The sequence below is a fragment of the Anolis carolinensis genome, chromosome 4 (genome assembly GCF_035594765.1).
Source record: "Anolis carolinensis isolate JA03-04 chromosome 4, rAnoCar3.1.pri, whole genome shotgun sequence".
NCBI classification, from domain to species: domain Eukaryota; kingdom Metazoa; phylum Chordata; class Lepidosauria; order Squamata; family Dactyloidae; genus Anolis; species Anolis carolinensis.
The window spans coordinates 31,118,352-31,141,867 of record NC_085844.1 but is presented as its reverse complement, the minus strand read 5'-3'; the positions used below and the strand labels follow the sequence as shown (position 1 = coordinate 31,141,867).

The following is a 23,516-nucleotide window of genomic DNA, read 5'->3' as shown; positions in this document are numbered from 1 at the left end:
ACTTAGTTTTGAATATGTTTTAATAGATTTTAACTGTGAATTTTAAAAACTGTTGTGTTTAATTCTGTTTTAATGTTTGCATATTTGTATATTTTAAATTGTGTGGTCATACTTTTAATTGTAAGCCACTTTGAGTCTCCTTCGGGAGAGGTAAAGCACGGTATATAAAACATTGTTGTTATTATTATTGTTGTGTTGTCGAAGGCTTTCGTGGCCAGAATCACTGGGTGGTTGTGAGTTTTCTGGGCTGTATGGTCATGTTCCAGAAGCATTTTCTCCTTATGTTTTGCCTACATCGATAGCAGACGTCCTCAGAGGTTGTGAGGTCTGTTGGAAACTGGGAAAGTGGGGTTTCTATATCTGTGGAATGTCCAGGAGAAAGAACTCTGTTTGAGTCAAGTGTGAATGTTGCAATTGGCCACCTTGATTAGCACTGAATAGCCTTGCAACTTCAAAGCCTGGCTGCTTCCTGCCTCATTATTGTTATTATTATTATTATTATTATTATTATTATTATTATTATTATTATCTAATAAAAATTAAAAGTGCTATGATTTTTTTTAAAAATATATCAGCTATTACAAGTACTACATTCAAGAAACAAACTGCCAGCTTGTATATTATCAACTTTTGAGACAGGAACACCTCTTCTAGATCTTACAACTAGTAAAATGGATGATGTAGCTGTGATGTGAAGAAGATACAAGTGTAACAGATGCTGCCTAAAGAGATGTACAAGTTTAGGAAGAAGGAACAAAGAAGAAAATGGCAAAGTATCCAGGCATTCTTCTTTCAGGAAACTCAGGCTGACAGTAACACTGGCGTGCAACTGTTATTCTGATTTTGCTCTGATCAGAAGCCAAGACAAGCTCTCCTGTTGTTCCCAAGACCCCCTCCCCTGAAACTCTTAACTAACAACAATGCTAGGTATTTCTCAGCTGAGGGATGGGCATTGAGGGACCTTAGGCAACAGCACCACCCAGTGTCAACCACTGTGAAATTTAATACAGAGAGAAAATTAATGCAATGCAAGCAAGCACTTCAGCCTCTTCACACCCTCTTAAGTAAAGTTTTAAAAGATTCCAATATCACAGCAAAAGCAGCCAAAGTTAATGCAGTGTAATCAGTTTATCCCTTCATACTATAATATTTAATTCTGCATTTTTATTATGAAAGCTGTCATCCTGTTAGGCATTTTACATCATCATAAACTGAATTGGGATAAGGTAAAGGTGAATCTCAATGTAGCATAAAGCTTACATTCTCAATGGGGGGCACTAGAGATGTAGATAATATACATCTGGGATGACTGCATGGCACTAACAGTGTAACGATTGCACAATAATCCTGGTGCACAAAATGTATTCCACTGCAAAATGAGACATGTTGCTTGTTGTGGTATGTTGCTCCCTTGAAGCCCTTGTTGCACAAGAGGATGTCTTGTAAAGTGCCCTGCTGTGCATTATCACAATTAACTAGAAGCATTACCTATCATATCAGCAACATAACTTTGTCATCATAAACTTGCACATTACAGTGATGCAAGATCCCAGCCAAAATTTATATACAGTATATGTTGATGTTCACAAAAAAAGGTAAAGGTAAAGGTTTCCCCTGACGTTAAGTCCAGTCATGTCCAACTCTGGGGTTGTTGCTCATCTCCATTTCTAAGTCCGAAGAGCGGGCGTTGTTCGTAGACACCTCCAAGTTCATTTGGCCGGCATGACTGCATGGAGCCCCGTTACCTTCCCGCCAGAGCGGTACCTATTGATCTACTCACATTGACATGTTTTCGAACTGCTAGGTTGGCAGAAGCTGGAGCTAATAGTGGGCGCTCATTCCGCTCCCCGGATTTGAACCTGGGACCTTTCGGTCTGCAAGTTCAGCAGCTCAGTGCTTTAACACACTTCGCCACCGGGGAAGCTGGAGCTTTATTCCAAATGGACAAAAAAACGCATGCCTTGTTATTTCCATGTCACATGCCCAATGGTAGATTTTTTTTCAAGATAAATGCATTCCAGAATGATGTTCAATTTGAAGGACTTTCTAGCACGGTGTAGTGGTCCGAATGTTAGACTACAACTCTGAGATACCAGGGTTCAAATCCCTGTTCAGTCATGGAAATCCACAGGGTGACCTTCAATAAGTCACACCCTTCCAGCCTCAGAAGGAGGCATAAACCATTTCCCTCTGAATGAATGTGCAAGAAAACCCTGTGATATGTTCATCTTAGGGTCATCAAAAGTCAGAAATGACTTGAAGGTACACCACAGCAAGGATCCACATGTACTTTATCAGCACTTTGTAGTGAGTTACAATAGCAGACATCCAACTTGTGCTATCATAACCCACTCTTTTGTTATAGCAAATGTTGTAATTGTTTACTGATTGTGTGACAAGCAAAATCTCCCCCATCCATTCTTTTTGAAATACAACACAACAACAACATGACCATTTGTGCGTCACCAGATCAGCAGAGGCATGTGCAGCTATTTCCCTGTGGCAGGATGGGCTGCAAGAATGTCATCTATAAAGATCTCCAAAGGATCCTCAGATCATCATGCAGATACCTGTTGCAACATGTCCATCTGTAGGAAAATAGCTGGAAGCGTTTCTATTGGTTCCTCTACTTTCCAACAGCACAAAAATGTCATGCATCACTTAAAAAGACAGTTTGTGCAGGGAGCACCAGGAAACATAAGTGCATGACAGATGTATATCCCAATGCAGGATTCCAGTCTTTATACAAAGCAACTGGTCCTGAGGTATAATTAGGGTGGACTTGTTAGTAAAGACTGAATAGCAATATAAAAATAGAGATTTAACATATCTCTTACAGGTATATGCAGTTGACTCTCAGTTAACGAGAACTCAAGCAACTGAAACTCTCAAGCAACTGAAGGGGGGAATCAAAGGTAATCATACTGCATTCACAAAGCTATTTTTATAATACAGTAAAATTTTATTTCCTTAAATTAGGCTTATCTTTATTTGTCTTAATTTGCTTTTAATTACTTTATTTCAATATTAATATCAAGTAAATATAGTGTTTATGGTATACTATGGTGATAGTATTAGTTAAGCTTATTCTCAAGCAATCAGAACTTACATTTACCCATGGGTGCCAGTTAAATGAGGATGGATTTACACTGCCATATAATCCAGTTTCTGAATGCAAAGTATTTTCTTTAAACTGGATTATATGAATCTACACAGTTCAAAGCAGATAACCTGGATTCAAAAACTGGGCTATATGTCAGTGTTGATGGGGCCTGAGAATCTACTGTATGCCAGTTTAATGCTAGCAGTGAAAATTCCCACAAATGCAGTTGAATTTGATTGCAGCTGTGTACATGCAATTGTGCAAAGCAACTGGACAAGGGATGTGCCACCAGTGAACTAGCTCTTGCAGAACTACTTGTTTATCAAGTTTGTGCAAATGCTTCTGCAAGAAAAAAAATCTAATGGATATTATCATGGTCCTAACTCTGAATATGTGCAACCACCAATTACATAATTGGATCCAGATTGCTCTTTTTAAGAAACTCCTTCCAGAATGAATCCAAATGCATTTTTGCTGGAAATATAACATAATGATTTCCAAACACAGAAAGGGTAGTTAAACTGACCCTCAAATTGCAAACACATGTGTATCCTTCACAAGGCTTCTAAATGTATCATTGGTGCTTTAAATGGAAGAGCAGGCAGAATAGCATTTTTGACAGCAGAGAAAGCTGGATTCAGGCTAGAGAGATGCATGATAGATCAAAGTTCCACTGAATAAAACATATACAAAAAAAACTAGACAGCAACAGCTCTCACTAATATACAGCTGTCCTTACTGTGAACAGAATAGTTTGTAAGACAAGGATGCATGCAGATGCATAAATAAAACAGATCTGCTGTTGATGTCTGCTTTTGATAAAGGCAGGTGGGGGAACAAATTGAAGCCATTGCCCCTTCCCAAAAAGGAATTTTCCATTCTCCCCGACATGATTTTTTCCTTCATTCCCCAAAGTTCTTGTATTGAAGTAACTTAGAATGTGAGCTGAAAATTTAAAGAGTGTCAGTTGAGAATCAGGAAATTGCCAGCATCATGTTACAAGTTATCTTACTCTAATCTTTGTCACAGGAGTAGGCCAATGCTACATTTCAGAAGCAATATGAGAAGGAACAACATTACTTTATTGGTGTAAAGTTACTTGTAAATGTTACTTTTTATAAGCATTCTGGAGGCTTTTCCAGAAGGATTTGTGGTTCTCGCCATTCTCTTACCACTCCTAAATGGTTCTCTCCCTGAAAAAAACCAACTAAGGCATCTCCTACAGAGCTGTATAAAATCCACATTTACATGCATTATATGGCAGTGTGGACTGATATAACCCAGTTCAAAGTGATGTCAAGCCTAAGACCACCACCACCCCCCCCCCCCCCCCCCCGGCAAAATCTATGAACTCTGATAGAGTGCATTTAGACCAGGCATGGTCAAACTTTGGCCCTCCAGGTATTTTGGACTCCAACTCCCACAATTCCTAACAGCCAGTAGACTATTAGGGATTGTGGGAGTTGAAGTCCAAAACAGCCAGTAGACTATTATGGATTGTAGGAGTTGAAGTCCAAAACACCTGGAGGGCCAAAGTTTGCCCATGCCTGATTTAGACCATGGTGGGAAGTCCAGATGGCTTTCTGGAGGAGGACCAAGGAAGACCTGTGGCAGTCGCCAGCTCCAGAAGAGACATTGTTTCCTATGAGTTGTAGTTTGGTGAACTAGAGAAAATCAAGAGCTTGTAAAACTGCAGTTCCCAAGATTCCATAGCATTTAGCCATGGCTGTTAAGTGGTGTCAAATTGTATAAATTCTGCAGTGTAGATGAACCCTAACTGGTTTTTATTTTCACACAATCTTTCATGGATTATATACCCAGTTCTTCAAATCGAGTACCAATAGTGATTTCTGTCATTTTAAACCTACACTCACTTATGGAATTCTTAACTGTGAATGCTGTCTTGTTAAGCACATGTATCTAAGGGTTCTCTGTTCAAAGCACATAATATAATAACATTCATTAATTAAGACATCAGAGTTTCATTATGGTATTTGGTGGCATAACAAAATACCTGCAAGGAATACTCTCACCCAAACTGGCCTCCCCTCTCATATGCTACTTTATGTGAGTTCTGATTTGTTGCCTTCAATTAATTCATAATTTTCTAATTGTCGCTGACTAAAAGCTAACATTTTCCATCTGTACAGAGTTTAGGTACTGAAATGATGTACTCTGATAATTAAGAATAAAATTAAGTCTATTCTTTTGCACTAATATGTGTTTTTGAAAAGGGAAAACGATTAAGGTCAGTAAATTAAAAGCAATATTTCAAGATTTTGTGAGCAAGCCATATGCCATCTGTCCTAGGGACCGGGAACTGAGAACTCTTGGGTCCTATTCCCTTTTGAGTTTAGGAAAAAGAGAAATCATGTTTCTTTCTCGATTCTCTGCTTATTCTCTCCATATATGTAGGGGGTGCCTTGGCCCACTTGATGACTATGATTAATAAAATAATTATAAAATAAACTTTAATCATAACAAAGTGTGTGGAAGAAACATTTTAAAATGTACAGATCGTACTAAAGTTTATTAAAAATTTACATCCCCCTCACCAGAGAAAATTAATTCAAAGAAACTTTCAAGAAAAATCAGCTGTTATCAAGTGTCTGAAAGGAGTTCCAGTATTGTGGATTTAATAGTGGAATTGTTGTTTCACTCAAACTGTTGAAGTTTATACTTGCAGGGGAAAAAATTGTGAAGCGTGTAGATAAGGACATGCATAAGAACAGATTTGTCAGATATATGTTAACAAATAATCCCTATGTTTATTTGGAGATGTACACATCTAAATACCAAATGTCCTATGTATATGATATCAAGTGACTTTAGCTTAAGGACACCAAGTTGTTAATTATAGCCTTTATTAAATATGTAAAAGGTACAGGCAAAGGTTTCCCCTTGATATTAAGCCTAGTACAGGAAACAGTAAACAACAGGATCACAGGTGAACACACATTATATAGAAGCCTTGAAGATGATTGTCATTTCCAACAATTCAGCCATTCAGGTGTCTTGGAACTTTAACCCCCACAATTCCTAACACTTGAAGGCTGTTTGAAATTGTGAGTTGGAATCCAAAACACTTGGAGGGCCCAAATTTGCTCCACACTGTTGAATGAATGACATCTGAAGCAACTTGAACTGACATGCCTCGATGCTATGTAATCATGGGAGTTGTAGTTTGGTGAGGCCCCAGCATTCTTTGGCAGAAAAAGCTAAAGACTTTGTAAAACTACAGCTCCCATGATTTCATAGTATTAAGTCATGGCAGTTAAAGTGGTGTCAAACTGCAGCCTAGGACACTCCTGAGAGGATTGTTTGTAATATTTTGTTTTGAGATGAGACAGAGAAGGCTTTAACCAGAGAAGGCAGTATATATATAACAAAAACGACAGTTTAAAACGAAGCCATAAACAGAGGAAGGGAGGCTGCGTGGGAGGCTTGGAAGGGGGCCTAGGCCTCGCCTCGCGGAGGCGGCGCTGCTCGGTTTCCATGGGAACGGTCTGGCAGCCCAGCCAGCGCGCGCCTGGCTCTTTTGCCGAACGGTCGCCCTCGCGCTGCCTTGGCTGCTGTTGCTGTTGCTGCCGCCATGTTGATGCTGGGCCGAGGGCTGGATGCCCGGTAAGCGCTCCGTAGAAAGGGAACAGCTAGAAGGCAGGGGGCCGGGCCTCTTCGAGTGGAAGGGATACGGGGCGTCAGTTTAGGCTGGGGAGGGTTTGTATCCGAGAGACCCAAAGAAGTCTGTCGGCCTTCAGGCCTGCGAGGGAGTCACGTCTTGTATGCGCATGCGCGGTGAAGGCTTGCCTCCATCACTTGAGTTCGGGGTTTTTTTGTTTTTTGGGGGGGGGGGGTTTTCCCCCCGACATTTTTACCCCGCTTTTCTCACCCCGGAGGGGACTCAAGGCGGCTATATCTCACAACCTCTGAGGATGCCTGCCATAGATGTGGGCGAAACCTCAGAATGCTTCTGGAACATGGCCATACAGCCTGGAAAACACACAACAACCCAGAGATTTAAAACATAAAGTGCAAAATTCCATTTATCTGTAATCCTTCCTCATAATTCTTATTCAGACTGTTTCGAAATCCATAATGTCTTCTTCAAACGCTTGTGTAAAGAGTCAACCTTTTTTTAAAGCCAGGAGAGATAGAGCCAGTCTAATGTCACTGGGAAGGGAGTTCCACAACTGAGGGGCCACCACTGAGAAGGCTCTTGTCCCCACCAATCCCCCATCGAAGAAGGTGGGATTGAGAACAGGGCCTCCCCAGCTGATCTTAAAGCTCTTGTTGGCTCATAGGAGGAGATGTATTCAAACAGGTAAATTGGACCAGAACCGTTTAGGTCTTTATAGGCCAAGACCAGCACCTTTTCAGTGAACATAATGCAGAAGACACTTCTTTGCTCCAACTCTATTAGGGTGCATCTACACTATAGAATTAATGCTGCTGGATTCCACTTTCACTGCCATGGCTCAAGGCTGTGGAATCTTGGGATATGTAGTTTGGAGGCACCAAAGGCAGAGAAGACTCAAGGCTTTGTAAAACAAGATTTAAAGCAATTTGACATCGCTTTTAACTGTCATGACGTAATGCTATGGAATCTTGGGAGTTGTAGTTTTACAGGTTCTTGAGCCTTCTCTGCCAAAGAAGGACGGTGCCTCACCAAACCACAACTCCCAGGATTCTATACTACTGAGGCATGGCAATTAAAAGTGCCCAAACTGCATTAATTCTACAGTGTAGAGGCACTCTCAGTGCATTCTGAGACCTTCCAGAAATTCACGTTCTTTCAGCAATCCACAGGAGCCCCATGTGGCACAATTGGGTTAAGCCCTTATGCCAGCAGGACTGCTGAACAAAAGGTCTGCAGTTCAAATCTGGGGAGCAGGGTGAGCTCTCATCTGTCAGCTCCAGCTTCCCATGTGGGGACATGAGAGAAGCCTCCCACAGGATGGTAAAACATCTGGGTGTCCCCTGGGCAACGTCCTTTCAGACAGCCAATTCTCTCACCAAAAGTGACTTGCAGTTTCTCAAGTCACTTCTGACACCAAAAAAGCAATCTACAGGAAGCTGGAAATATTTCAGTATATCATCACTACCTTTAAAAGTGTTCATCCTCAGGATTGCAGGTTTGCCATTCTTGTGTTTTGGGACATATACTGGAAACACAGCCACATTTTCTGGGCAGCTTATTGCTTAAATCTCTCCCACGTTCTCCAGATCTAGTAATACCCCCTTCAGAATAGGCAAGCCGAAATGGTCTTTGATGCTGTTACCCCCTTTCTTCCTAGAATTAACCTAGATAACTCCATACAGTTCTCCCTGTGGAAGATGCACAACTATTGCATAGAACTCAAAGCTTGAAAATCTGATAGCAGTGTAAACATCTTGCCAGTGGGAAACCATCCAGTGAACTGGGTTATATTTTGAGTAATTTGGATCAGTCAGGTGTTTCATTCTATGCTCTTTTAACTACATACTTATATTTTAAGGATTTTGTTTCAGTGGTACATGGTATGCCTTTCAATTTTAAATGTGTTCTATAAAATTCTTATAGAGAATATAATAACACCAATAGTCAATCTAGTCAATGAATTACAGACAAAAGTACACAAAGAGCTGGTAGGGTCAGCCCTCCATATACAGATTTCTTAACTACGGATTCAACCATACATAGTTTGAAAATATCCTCCTCCCTTGATTTTATTTATGGGAGAATATTTTACTACATCATTCAATACAATGGGGTTATTCATGGATTATTATCCAATTAAATCCAATTATTCATGGATTTTGGTATCAACAGAGGATCCCCAGCAGATACCACCGTCCCACTGTAAATACGATTTTAGACATAGAAATTGTAGATTGAAGTTCAGTGGATGATTCCAAGAAACACTTTCAACCTGTCCTTCCGCACAAGGCTTTGTAGGACAAAATGAAATATTTTCACATGTTTCCCTTAAGGGAATACATTTGTCATTGATAATATGAATGCAGAATGAGGCATTCCTTGAAAAGTGATTTTTCTACTAGTAGTACTTCTCATTAAAATATATATGTACCTAAAAGACTATTATTCAGCTAGATCCATTATTAATAGGGTACATTTTATATCTAAATGTCTGTTGTTACTTCACTTTAAACAAGCAAAGATTAAACTAACTGCAGGTATTGTCAACTTTGTAGCCTGATGACATGTTCTCTGACCTTTCTGTTTTAACTTTTTCTGTCTAGGGACAATCAGACAAAACAAGCACGAGAAGCTGTAACTAATGTGGAAAAACATTTTGGAGAACTGTGTCAAATATTTGCAGGATATGTACGAAAAACTGCCAGACTACGAGACAAAGCAGATCTTCTAGTAAATGAGATACATGCATACGCAGCTACAGAGACTCCAAATTTAAAGCTTGGGCTGAAAAATTTTGCAAATGAGTTTTCCAAACTTCAGGATTATCGCCAGGCAGAGGTATATGATTTCATTTGTGCACTTTGTTGTAGAATATTAATACCTTAAATTACTGCCTATTTTTTCAGTGCGTACCTTTAAGCAGTTTAGACCGGGGGCTAGAAGCCCCCAGTGGCACAGTGGGTTAAACCCTTGTGCTGGCAGGACTGATGACTTGAAGGTTGGGTTGCTGACCTGAAGGTTGCTGGTTCGAATCCAACCTGGGGAGAGCGCGGATGAGCTCCCTCTATCAGCTCCAGCTCCATGCGGGAACATGAGATAAGCCTCCCACATGGATGGTAAAACATCAAAACATCCAGGCGTCCCTGGGCAATGTCCTTGCAGATGGCCAATTCTCTCACACCAGAAGCCACTTGCAGTTTTTCAAGTCATTCCTGACACGAAAAAAAGCAATTTAGACTAAACAGGTGGAATCAAAGGTGGTTAGCTATATGATACATTCAGCATTGCAAAAGAAAAAAAGACTTCAATTTGTACAATAAAGTCCCTGTTACAACACCCCAATATTTGCCAGAAGAAATGGGTGAGTGTGAAGGGCTCCATCTTACTGGTTGATGGGTTTCCATTACAATATACACACATTAATGGGCAAGTTGACTAGCTTTTAATGTTGATTTCTGTGTTATTCTGGATCCAACCCTAGGAAACAACAAGATCTGTTAATAAACCAACTACAGCAAATTCTTTAAGATATAAGGTAAAGGTTTCCCCCTGACATGAAGTCTAGTCTAGCGGGTTAGTGCTCATCTCCATTTCTAAGCTGAAGAGCCGGCATTATCTGTAGACCCCTTCAAGGTCATGTGGCCAGCATGATGGCATGGAGCGCCGTTACCTTCTCACCGAAGTGATGTCTATTGATCTACTCACATTTACATGTTTTCAAACTGCTAGGTTGGTAGAAGCTGGAGCTGACAGCGGGAGTTCACTCCGCTCCCTGGATTCAAACCGCCGACCTTTCGGTCAGTAAGTTCAGCAACTCAGCAGTTTAATCCACTGCGCCATCAGGGGCTCCTCTTTAAGATACAGTAATTGCTTTTTCTCCTACTAATGACAAGGTATTTTTGAATTTTGCAGTATCTACACAAATCAAACTTTGATCATAATACATTAACTGGCACAGTTGATGAAGCTAATAGTATGTTGCATCTTAAAGTCCTGGTTATTTGATTTTGATGGATTAATGGAAAAAGAAATGAGAAACTATTAAGCATAGTTCTCCTTCTACATGTTACTTTTATATATTACATTGTATATATTCTATTGCAATATGTTAATAATAATAATAATAATAATAATAAACTTTATTTATACCCCGCCACCATCTCCCCAACGGGGACTCTGGGTTAATTCTGTAGCTATGTTTGGTGCAAGTTTTATATATGTTTATGTTTTTATCTGTGTAATTAATTGTATATATTTTATGTTTATGTGTTTTTGACTTTGTTGTACCCTGCCTTAAGCCACTGGGAGAGGCGGGTAATAAATCAATTTATCATCATCATTGTATATTAATACATATTTCCTCAGCATTATAAAAAGGTGTTTTTCCTGACACTTCAGTTGTTTTGCAATTTAATATATTACTTAAACATTGATCAACTGTACCTTCAGTAACAAAATGCACAGATTTAATATGTGTCATACTGAGAGCCAGTTTGGATTTCCTTACACAGAACTTTAGGTATTCTTCAACCATTAATTGTTTTGTCAGTTTCCCTGATATAAAAGTTTCATAGTCAAGATGATTTGTTAAAATTATTGTTCATCACTTCTTCTTACAGGTAGAAAGACTTGAAGCTAAAGTAGTTGAGCCTCTGAAATGTTATGGGACAATCATAAAACTTAAAAGAGTAGGTGATGAATTTTATTTTCCTATGTATATTTAAGGTAGTTCCTTTCAGAGAAGACATCTCCAAATATCTAAGCATTGTTTTAAGTATAAAAACATCAAATAAATCAGTTCTGGTATCTGTGAACAGAGCATTTCATTACATTTTCCAGACATGGACCTGGTCTCATCCACTGAAGCTGAATGGCATAGAATTCAAAAGAGCCAGGCCTGCTTTTATACAATGGATACATTTTGTTATTGTATGTTACTTAATATAAAACAAACAAATGGGTAATAGAGATCATTTGAAGTACAAGCAAATTAATCCAGAAAGCTCTTAGTTAACGAATTTCTTGGTTTCCAACTATGAAACTAACATTACCAGCATTATATCACTGAAATATTAAATTAACATAAAATCATAGTTTCATTTCCTCGTGATCACAGTTGTTTCCTTACTTGCACTAAATTGTGATTGAATAGAGACTACCAGGATGGCTAGCTTGCACCGTAATAAGATAAAAGGGCCTACGTGAGTGACATGTTTTCATTAATCTAGACTGTCATAAAAAGGGATCTGACAAATAAGTAAAAATATGTCAGTGAATACATTTTTAAATACTAGTTGCTGGAGAACATCAATAGGAAGGGGCTATTGCTTTTATATAGGAGCCCCGGTGGCGAAGTGTGTTAAAGCGCTGAGCTGCTGAACTTGCAGACCAAAAGGTCCCAGATTCAAACCCCGGGAGCAGCAGGAGCGGCCGCTGTTAGCTCCAGCTCCTGCCAACCTAGCAGTTCAAAAACATGCCAATGTGAGTAGATCAATAGGTGCTGCTCCGGCGGGAAGGTAACGGCGCTCCATGCAGTCATGCCGGCTACATGACCTTGGAGGTGTCTACAGACAACGCCGGCTCTTCGGCTTAGAAATAGAGATGAGCACCAACCCCCAGAGTCAGGCATGACTGTACTTAACGTCAGGGGAAACCTTTACCTTTTTAATTGCTTTTATGTGATGCTTGTAATTGCCCAGTTTTTTAATGCAGGTATGTTTAATTTGGAAGCAGTAATGTTTGGCTGTAATATATAATCTAATTGATTAATAGTCTTAAGTGCGTGCCTTTTTATTAGATAAAGTTGAATGCTTACTGTGTTGATTGATTAGTACATTAGTTATCAAGAACTCACACGTTTTTAATCTGTACCTTTTTAAATTGTATGGTTTTAAAGGTTGTGAGTAGATTCGGATCTCAGTCTTGAAAGAAAAAAAGAGAAGAAATAACAATAACAATAGTAATACCTTCTGAAATTCTCTGTTGTAACACAGATTCTATCTTATGAATATAATTGCAGGAGGATCTCAAAGCAACGTTAACAGCAAGGAATCGAGAAGCAAAACAGTTGTCTCAGCTTGAAAGGACACGTCAGCGAAATCCATCAGATCGGCACATTATTGTATCTTTTGCATACTGCTAAGTAACAAGTAGATTATTTACCTTTGCAGCAGTGTGTGTGTGTGTGTGCAGGTAATCCCTTCACAGCCACTTATCATCTCTTCAAATAGTCTGTGATTGGTTAGTGGCTGTTGTATCAAATGAACTTGATTCAGAAGGAATTATCTACCAGTGAGACTCTTGAGAAAAAGGCTAGAACCTTTTCTTCCTACTATTTTGTTGAAAGTTGAGTTTTTTCTTTAAAAAATATAACCAGTAATTATTTCTCTGAACATCTTATAAAACCCAGTATATATGACTTTATGTACTTTCAATATCTCAAAAAACATTTTCCTTAATTTGGTATTCTTTCCTTCACTGCTAAATACAGTCTCAGGTGGGTCTTCTATTAGAGAAAACACAAAAGTTTAGCACTGATACTTTTACTTTATATATTTCTTTGTATTCTTCTAGGTGAGTGGACAGTACACCAGCTGTATCTATATTATTATTGGCTGCTGTAGTGCAGATAAATGTTATTGGTTGATGTTAATTAAAATCCAATACTGCTAAAAACATTTGATCTAGTTAAACCATAAAAGACTGGTATTATTTTCAGTTCCTACTCTTTCTTGTTTCACTAGATAAAATGTTTTTAGCATTATTGGATTCTTAATGAACTGTGTATGGAATACCAACTGTCACTTTTTATTTTTGAAACTTTTGACAAATAAAATTATAGAGCCTTTCACTTTCTCTCTGGAATATAAGAAAATAGTGTTGTGTCAAACAACAATGAAGCATATCATTGTTTCCTCCATGCATGCAATGATAATGTCTTCCATATGCTACTGTCCTTCATTACACACACTCCCTCTTTGCTTTTAAAATTCCTCCCTAAAAAGCTCCCTTAGTACACTATAATCACACCAGCCATTTGTATTAGTTGTTTTCAACACTAGTTTCTAATGTAATCATAAACCTTTGAAGTCCTAAGTTTTTGCATCTACCGACTGATATTTCTTCCAACATTTTTCTTTCTGTTTCCTCTGTAACATAATACTGTCAGCCTCCTAGACTTTTTAATCTTCTGAGTTTTGTGCTATCTTTGGAGGGGGTTTTTTCTGCAGCATGCTTGATCTTTTTTTATATAATGTTTTTATTAAGTGTTTCTGTACATAGAAAGAGTGAGAACAATGGTGGGTATAGGAAAGATAGAATGAGAAAAAAAGGAGAAAGGGAAAAAAGAAGAAAAATATATTTTTAAAAAAGTATTTGCCTTCCAATTCATTCCTTTCAGGCATGTTTCATATCCATCTTATATAGTTCCCCTCCTTCTGTCTTTTATGTTTATAAGTATCATTATCTTACTGACTTCTCATATTGATTCTATAATGGTGTTCATTGCTTCTCTAGGAAGTTCTTGACTCTTGACCAGTCTGTTATTTTATGTCCTAATATAATTCTTTTTGTGAGAATGTCCATTTGCATAATCTCAAATACTTTAGTAGTCCATTCATGTATGTCTGGTATTTCTTTTTGTCTCCATTTTTTGGCTATGATAATTCTAGCGGCATGGTTAGATAAAAGAACAATTTCTCTTGGTTTTTGTTTAATTTGATGTCAGTGATACTCAAGAGGAAGTATTCTGGTTTCATTTTAATATTGACCTGGAGGGTTTCTTCTATACTCTTCCTAACTTCTTCCCAGAACTTCTGGATTTTCTTACATAACCACCACTGATGGAGGAACGTACCTTTCATTGTTTCACATCTCCAGCATTTGTTTGATACGTTCCTATAGAATTTTGCCAGCTTCTCAGGGGTGAGATACCACCTGTGAAACATTTTGAGCCAATTTTCTCTTAAGTATATTTAAGCAGTGTATTTTAGCTTTTTGTTCCACATGTTTTCCCATTCCTCAAGTTTAATTGTCCTGTTGAGGTCTTTGGCCCATTGTATCATGCAGGATTTAATCAGTTCTGTTTCTGTGTCCCACTCTAATAATTGATTATATAATATTTTTATAGTTTTTTGTTTCTTTTTCATTATTGTATCCCGAATATTCTCTTTGACCATGAAGCCCTTTACTTTATCTTCTTTATAACATTCTTTAATTTGGTAATATTGGAACCAGGTTATCTTCAGGTTCGATGGCTTGATTTCATCATATGTCTTTATTGTCTGGTCTTTATCTTGCGCCTTCATGATTTGTTTATATGTGAGCCATTTATTGTCTCCCAATTCTTTCTTATGTTTAGCCTCAACCCAAGATATCCATAATGGAGTTTTATTATAAAATCTCATCTTGTGTTTCTCCCAAACTCTAATTAGCGCTGCCCTTATAAAATGATTATTAAAGTTTCTTTCCACTTTCTTTTTTTGGTACCAAAGGTATCCATGCCACCCAAACCTCAGATCATGTCCCTCCAGGTCTAGTAGTTTTTTCCTTTCTAATGTTGCTCAATCTTTGATCCACGTAAGGGCGCATGCCTCATAGTACAGTCTCATATTTGGCAGCCCTAGTCCCCCTCTTTTGTTTTTATCTGTGAGTATTTTTGTTTTAATTCTGGGCTTCTTTCCATTCCATATAAATTGTGAGATTTCTTTGTGCCATTTATTGAACAAGTGGTTATTTCATATGATGGAAAGGTTCTGAAAGAGGAACAGTAATTTCGGCAAAATATTAATTTTTATAATTGCAATTCTCCCTAGAAGTGAGACATTTAGGTATTTCCAATTTTTGGATATTTTTCCATTTATCCTCGTAGTTGTTTTTAAGGAGATTAGTATTGTTTGTAGTAATAATGACCCCTAAGTATTTCATCTTCTTCTCTGTTCTCTATTTTGATTCTTCCTCTAATTCTTTGACCCTATCCTTGGTCATATTCTTTGTTAGTATTTTGGTTTTCTCTGTATTTAGTTTGAAGCCTGCTAATTTTCCGAAATCCTCAACTTTCTTAATTCATATTTGAATTTTGCCTAGTGGGTTTTCAATTATAAGTACCAGATCGTCTTCATATGCCTGCAGTTTATATTCTTCCTTTCTTATTTTCATGCCTGTTAGATTTTTATCTTCTCTTATGTTTTTTAACAACAGTTCCAATGCCATTATAAAAAGCAAGGGAGATAGGGGACAGCCTTGTCTCGTTCCTCTATACATTTTTACTATTTCTGAGTTTTCTTGGCCCTTTACTATGATTTTTGCTTCCTGCTTTTTGTATATTGCCTTAATTGCATTAATAAATTGATATCCCATATCTACTTCCTCCACAGTTCTAAAGACGAAATTCCAGCTTACTTTATCAAAAGCCTTTGCCGCGTCTATAAACATCAATGCAAACTCTTTTTCATTATTTTTGTCATAGTATTCAATTGTATTTATGAGATTTCTTATGTTGTCCCGTAACTGTCTGTTAGGCAAAAAAAACGGTTTGATCTTCATTTATCCAATTTGTCAAAAAACGTTTTAGTCTGTCTGCCAGTATTGATGTGAAAATCTTATAATCCACATTCAATAGTGTGATTGGGTGATAGTTTTTAACGTTTTCGGGGTCCGTGTTTTCCTTATGGATTAACGTTATACTGGCTCCTTCCCATGTTTAAGGGATTTTTTGCTTTGTCAGTGCGTCGTTCATAATCTCTTTTAGAAGTGAAGTCAGTTCTTTGTAAGTTTTGTAAAAGATTGCCGTAAAGCCGTCAGGTCCTGGGGCCTTGTTATTTTGTAGATTGCGGATGGCATTGTTTATTTCTTCATTCGTGATTTCTTTATTTAGGTCTAATCTCTGTTCATCTGTTAGTTTTTCTAGTTTTAGCTTTCCTAGATAGGAGACAATTTCATTATTGTTGATTTCTTCTGCGGCATATAATTTCTCATAATAGTCTCTAAATTGTTGACTTATAGTTTTGTTTTCATAAAATACTTTTCCGTCTTTTTTAATCTTAGTGATATATTGGGTTTGTCTTTTGTTTTGAATTTTTCTTGCCAACCATTTCCCAATTTTGTTGGCATTTTGGAAGTAATCTTGGTTTATATATTTCAGTGATTTGGCAATATTTTCACTATCTAGCAATTCTAGGTTTTTTAAAATATTACTATCTCTCTACTTATTGTTTTGTCTGTAGATAAGGTTTCAAGCATCTTTTCTTTTTTCCTCATTTCGTCCATTACTTTATTATAATCTTTGAGTCTTAATTTATTCTGTGCCTGATTCTGTGATATTAAACAGCCCCGCATTACTGATTTCCAGGCATCCCACACTGTTTGTTTAGGTATATCTTCTATATAGTTTAGTTGCAGATATTCTTTCAGAAGTTTCCTAATATTTTCTATATCCTTTGGGTCTTTTTATTAGGTTATCTTTTAATCTCCATTTATATTGTCTTTGATGTTCATTGACTTGAATTTTTAGAGCGCAGTGATCTGAGTTCACTCTTGGTAATATTTCTATTTTCTTAATTTTTGTAGCTAACATTCTTGTAGTCCAAACCATGTCAATGCGGGACCAAGACTGATGTCTATTTGAGTAGTATGTGTAATCCCTGTTGTCTGGGTTTTGCAGACGCCATATATCTTCCAGGTGAAAGTTTTCTTTGAGTTTAAGGAAGATTTGTGGTAGTTTTCCTGCCTTCTCGTTCTTGTCTTTGGTTTTAATTGATGTTCTATCGAATTTTGGAATTACCCCATTAAAGTCCCCAATTAATATCAGCTCATCGAATTCTTGTTCTCTTATTCTTTCCTGGAGGTTTTTACAAAAATTTACTTTCGGTCCATTCAGGGCATAAATGTTACAAATTTTTATAAAAGATTACTTATTTCAATTTTAATCGCTACAAATCTCCCTTCAGAATCTTTAAAAGCCAAATTAGCTGGGATTTTTTCATTTACATATATTACTACTACTCTTTTTTTCTCATTTGAAGATGAGTAGAATTCCTTCCCTAATGTTTTATTTACCAGGTGTGCAACATGTCTGTTACAAATGTGTGTCTCCTGTATTGCAATCAGGTCATATCTGCCTTTTTTTTAACAAATTAAAGACTCTGTTCCTTTTTTATGCTGAATTTATTCCGTTTAAGTTATTTGAGTATATTTTGAGTTCCATCATCTTCATCATTCTCTGCTTGTTCTCCTTTCCGACCCGCCGGGGGAGTGTACAAGGTGTAGTTTTCTGGGGAGAATTCCCTTAATCTTTTTTTTCTTCTCCCGCTTGTCTCTGATAGTTTTCAGTTCCAGTAAGAATTCATCTTCGGCTTCCGTGTTTGAACAATCCTTTTCTTCCTCTATCTCATTTGGGTCTGCCATCTCCTTACCTTTCTTTTTCATGTATCTTTGATAGAATGTCTTGGCTTTTTCTATTGATGTCAGCCAATGTCTTGATTCTTGATATGTGACCATTAGGCCTTCGGGTTTCTCCCAACAAAATCTGATGTTCTCTCTTTTTTAATACTTCTGTGAGGAATGAGTATTTTCTTCTCCTGTTAAGTATTCCTAGCGAAGATTCTTTCATGATCACTACTCTTCTTTTGTTGTATATTATTGGTTCTGCAGCAGATTTTTTGAGTATCTCATCCCATATTCGTTTTCTTCCAAGCCTGACAGCATGCTTGATCTTGAACAACCCAATTCCTTCTCACCTTTCTAAACGTCCTTCCTCTGTCTTTAAACTATATATTATTAGTTATCTTGGTGATTTATGCAGAAGCCCTCTTTGCACTATTCTGTTCTTAACTTTAAGATCACTTAATGCAGAAAGATGAATCTATAGCATATTCTGTATTTGAGAATCTTCTGTACTTGAGAATTTCTGAATGAATGCTTCTTTTGGTTAATGTTCACATATGGACAAATCCATACACATAAAACCTAATTACATTTCTGAAATATTATCTTAGAAAAAAGAAGAAGAAATATGTGATCTTTAAGGTAAACCCATTTCCAGAAAACTTCTCATTAATGTTTTCCCTATAACATCCTACTGGCTTTCTATTGTGCATTCATAGCTAACTTAAAACAATAGCAAACATAATTAAGTGTATTTGTAACTTCCATACATTACATAAAGCCTGTTATGTTTCTCAAATCTTGGAAACATATTTCAGTAGATAAATACTATATTTTGGTAAATGACAATTGTTGTAATTTCCATTTAAGTACAACCTAATAAATTCTGTAGTTAAAAGCTAACATGTATTTAAGAAATAATTATTATTTACATTTTAAGGCTGAAAGTGAATTACAGAGAGCTTCACTAGATGCCACTCGAACAACTAGACATTTGGAAGAAACCATTGACAACTTTGAAAAACAAAAAATAAAAGACATAAAGGTTTGTATTTAGTTTGAATATGAAACAGTAGCCTTACAATATCCAAAATACATATTATTCAGATAATTTATTTGGTTGAAATTGATTGGTTGTCAGAACAATTTGCAGTTAAATCTGTTAAAATGCATGGACCAGCCTACTCACATAAAGGAGGTTTATGTATATGCATCCATATGCACAGAGCATTTCTCATGAGCACCTAAGAGAACATTAGTGCATTGCACAGATTTTTTTTCGTGTTGGAGCGACTTGAGAAACTGCAAGTCGCTTCTGGTGTGAGAGAATTGGCCATCTGCAAGGACATTGCCCAGGGGATGCCCGGATGTTTTGATGTTTTTATCATCCTTGTGGGAGGCTTCTCTCATGTCCCCGCATAGAGCTGCAGCTGATAGAGGGAGCTCATCCGCGCTCTCCCTGGGTGGGATTCGAGCCTGGCAGCTTTCAGATCAGCAACCCAACCTTCAAGTCACAAGGCTTTAATCCACTACACCACCGGGGGCTTCAGAGATAAAATGAAATGTCAGCTTTATGCTAAATGGAAGGGGCTAACACAGCCTTCCCTAAACTCATGGCTTCCAGATGGGTTGGTTCACAAGCTCCCATCATCTCCACTCATGGCATATTGGCAGTCTGGCTTTTAATAATAATAATAATAATAATAATAATAATAATAATAATAATAACTTTATTTATACCCTGCCACCATCTCCCCACGGGGACCCGGAGCAGCTCACATGAGGCAAGGCCCAACTAGCACAATTTAAAAAACAACAGCATAAATACATTGAACAATATACAAAAAAATAATAAAACACAGTAAGACAATAAAACAAGAGTTAATACAGCAGTAAATCAATGGCAATGGCAGCAAGCCATGGACTATTTGATTACAATTTTAGACTTGTAATCCCATTAAAATGTTTTCAGATCATACATAGCATACTAATTCTACAAAATTCTACATACCTGGACAACCTGAGCAGTAATAGCTCACCGAGAATAATAGCTTCAGGTAGGCCAGGGCTGGGGAAATTGGCCCTCCAGGTGTTGACCTCCGGTGGCATGCCTTGATTTGTTGAGTAGTTCATCAAAATCTAGAAGGCTGAATGTTCCCTATCAGATAAATACTAGACCATAGTTGTATATTCATAATGGGGAATATTTCTACCATAGGGCAGAAATTACAGTGGGGTTTGCCATCTTGGATAGAAGTTCACTAGTCTGGCTGATTTCAGTGTCAGATGAAGGAGAAATGACTTCCTACAAGAAGATCTTGTGTTCTAACTGTGCAGGGGCTAATATATGTAAACCGTATGTCAATCTTATTTAACGTAACCAACCTGCTAGCTTTTCTACATTGTGACAATTCATGTACATATTGCCATTAAACTATATCAGTAACTAGAGAATAATGGCAACTAACATTAACACTTTTTACCTTGACTTGTTTTCAGAACATATTTTCAGAATTTATAACAATAGAAATGCTCTTCCATGGAAAAGCCTTAGAGATTTACACTGCTGCCTTCCAAAGTATACAAAATATTGATGAAAATGAGGACTTACAGGTAAGAGACCAGCTGTATTGTATGTAAGGTTGCACTGGAGATTTTTATGAAACATCATGACTGTAACCCAGACAAGTGTATTTCTGCACGGTTTCACACAATATTGAATTCAAAGGTCTTTCTGTAGCACCAGTAGTTTTCACGCCATTGGTCTATCATTTAGTAAACATGATGGTTGAGAATGCCAGCAGTGTATGCGGTTGTATTCTTTTAGTGACTTATCAGATTGCTTAAAATAAAAACTATTTTGAAGCAAACTAAAGACTACAAGGGTTAAATGAAAAGTAATGCCTCCACCTTCATAGCTCCTCAACAGATGGCAGTACTGGTATGCGGCAGGTACTGGCTTGTTCAGTAGACTCTCCTCTACAGTTCCATTTGGCGGAAAGCCTTAGCATTGAATGGTTGTGTTGTTAAAGTGCGAAGTATGGAATCCTGCGCAGATGGTCAGTCAATGCGACTTAAGCTACGTGCAGTTATTGAATTCTTGACAGCAGAAGGTGTCACTCTAAAGGAGATTCATCAGAGAATGCAAGCTGTTTATAGTGATTGTGTTGATGTGAGTACTGTGCGTCGTTGGGCGAGTAAGTTTAAAGATGTTGAGGTGGGAACATCTGAATTGCATGACAAACAAAGTTCATCGTTGGCAGAAATGTATCCAATTGTCTGGTGATTATGTTGAAAAGTGAATAGTGATAGTTAAAGAGCACATTCTAAGGACTATTTCTGTGTTTGATTGATTAAAATATTCACATCCAAACCTAAGTAACGAATATGGAGGCATTACTTTTCCTTCAACCCTCGTACATGCAGCATTGCCCCAGCAGACATCTGCATATACAGTAGAGTCTCGGTAATCCAAGCCCCGCTAATCTGAGCCTCCGTATCATCTGTGGCGCCGCCGGGGGCACCCCTCCCTCTTCCTCCTCTCGAGCGAAGGGAGCTCGAGAGAAGAGGGAGGAGAAGGAAGCGCCCCGTGATCGCTGCTAGCAGCGCTCGTGCTTCCCAAGGGGTGAGGGCTCGCGAGGGACGTCTCCCTGGATCTCCCTCGGCCAGGCCCTTGCTGGAGGATTCCAGCAAGGGCCTGGCCGAGGGAAATCCATGCCGCGGGTTTTCCTCGGCCAAGCCCTTGCTGGAGGAAACTCTTTCCTCCAGCAAGGGCCTGGCCGAGGGAGATCCAGGGAGACGTCCCTCGGCGAGCCCTCGCCTTATCCGAGGAGTTCAGTTATCCAAGATTAGGCCCACCCCTTTATCTCGGATACCCAAGACACTACTGCACGCATAACAAACTGGTTCCTCCTAACCTTTGCTTTTCCAATCCAAATTTGTTCTGGAGGTTGTTCAATCCACCCAAATCCCTCCTGGTAACAGAAGCTGTTCATTTGCCTATTGGATACACCCTGTAGCAATACAAATTAGGATGTCCTTTGAAGGACATTTCAGAAGCCATTATTTTAGTTTTTTAAAACTTCTTTAAATATAAGGATATGGAAAGAAAAGTGATGCAGAAATGATTCATGTAATATATAATATTTTAAAACCACTAGTTTAATGTATATTCTGAATGAAAACTTGTTTGAACAGGTGTTTCGGAGTTCACTATATCCACCAGATCATCAGTCACGTTTGGACATTGTACGTGCCAATTCAAAGTCTCCTCTTCAGAGAACTAGTTCTTCCAAACATTGCACTGGAATTGTTCAGGTAGCTTGAATACTTTACTATGTTACATTCTTTGAATTGACTCAAGAATATAAGCTGGCTCTTGTTTCTTAAAGTGAACTCTAAACACAGGAATGCTCAAAAGATGTTTTGCATATCTAGCTGCCCTAACATCAGGGTAAATGTGTTTCCATACTCCCATAACCAAGACAGCTATTTTCATTGATCCTTTGATCTCTGCTTTCAAAGTATTTTTGCTTTCTCTCTCGGGGCAGAGAATGTTCTTTCCTTGCTTCTTCAAGGATGAGGTAGGAGGCCATATGAAATTCAGACATGGACTTCATGCTGTCCACAGGCTCTCCAGCCCCTTTAATATGATTGTTTTCTACCAATAGACCACATTTTTCCTTTCTTCAAAAACCTTGTTTTCAATGTAAGGTACTAGGTTTTCAAAATGCAAAGTAACTGCTTTTATAAAGCTTAATTCTATTTTCTCTTTAACGTAATTATCAAAATACTCTGATTTGTTACATTCTCTGGTAGCAGATTTCAAGGAATCGGTTGAAAAAGGATGAAGAAGAGGATGATGAGGATTATGACTATGAAGATGAGGATGAAGATGAGGAACTAGAAAGCACCAAGGATGAAAGATAGTATTTGTCACCAGAATGTTTTCACTGCATTTGTATTGTATTGATGCTTGTTATTTAGCTATCATAGTCCGCCAATTATATTTCAATTTAAAGAACTGCCTACTTTAAGAAAGACATTTGTTACTTGGCCAACTTGCAATTTCTTGATGACTTGACATTTAAAGGGATTATTGCCTTAAATACTAAATGTAAGTTGTATTAATGATTCTTTAATAAATCTACATAAGTGAGTCAGCAAGTTTGGGTTTATGATAGGAGTAGAGAGAGGGAATAGTGTGGCTTTACATAGGATATTGGACCACAACCCTAACTAACTTGGCCAATTGTGAGAAATACTGGAAGTTTCAATCCAGCATGTGGAGAGATGTGTTTTCAGAGTATTGGTATTCTTTTTTTTTCTTTTTTAAAAAACACACACACATAGAAAGGAACAATTCTCTAGTTTCCTTTAAAATTTATAAGACTA

General features: G+C 37.8%; 1 protein-coding gene across 3 annotated transcripts; it reads left to right on the top strand.

Moving 5' to 3' along the window:
• Positions 1 to 6,554: 6,554 nt before the first annotated feature.
• Positions 6,555 to 23,284, top strand: cibar1 (CBY1 interacting BAR domain containing 1). Of its 3 annotated transcripts, none has more exons than XM_062980185.1 (8): positions 6,561 to 6,727; positions 9,344 to 9,578; positions 11,360 to 11,428; positions 12,760 to 12,861; positions 19,063 to 19,167; positions 20,622 to 20,735; positions 22,320 to 22,439; positions 22,944 to 23,284. In XM_062980185.1, the coding sequence occupies exons 1-8, from the start codon at positions 6,696 to 6,698 to the stop codon at positions 23,049 to 23,051; spliced, it is 885 nt and encodes a 294-aa protein (XP_062836255.1). In that variant the 5' UTR covers positions 6,561 to 6,695; the 3' UTR covers positions 23,052 to 23,284. The 3 variants fall into 3 exon arrangements, with proteins under 3 accessions (XP_062836256.1, XP_062836255.1, XP_062836254.1); XM_062980184.1 differs by having other exon boundaries at positions 6,562 to 6,727; positions 22,941 to 23,284; XM_062980186.1 differs by lacking the exon at positions 11,360 to 11,428 and having other exon boundaries at positions 6,555 to 6,727; positions 22,941 to 23,284.
• Positions 23,285 to 23,516: the final 232 nt, after the last annotated feature.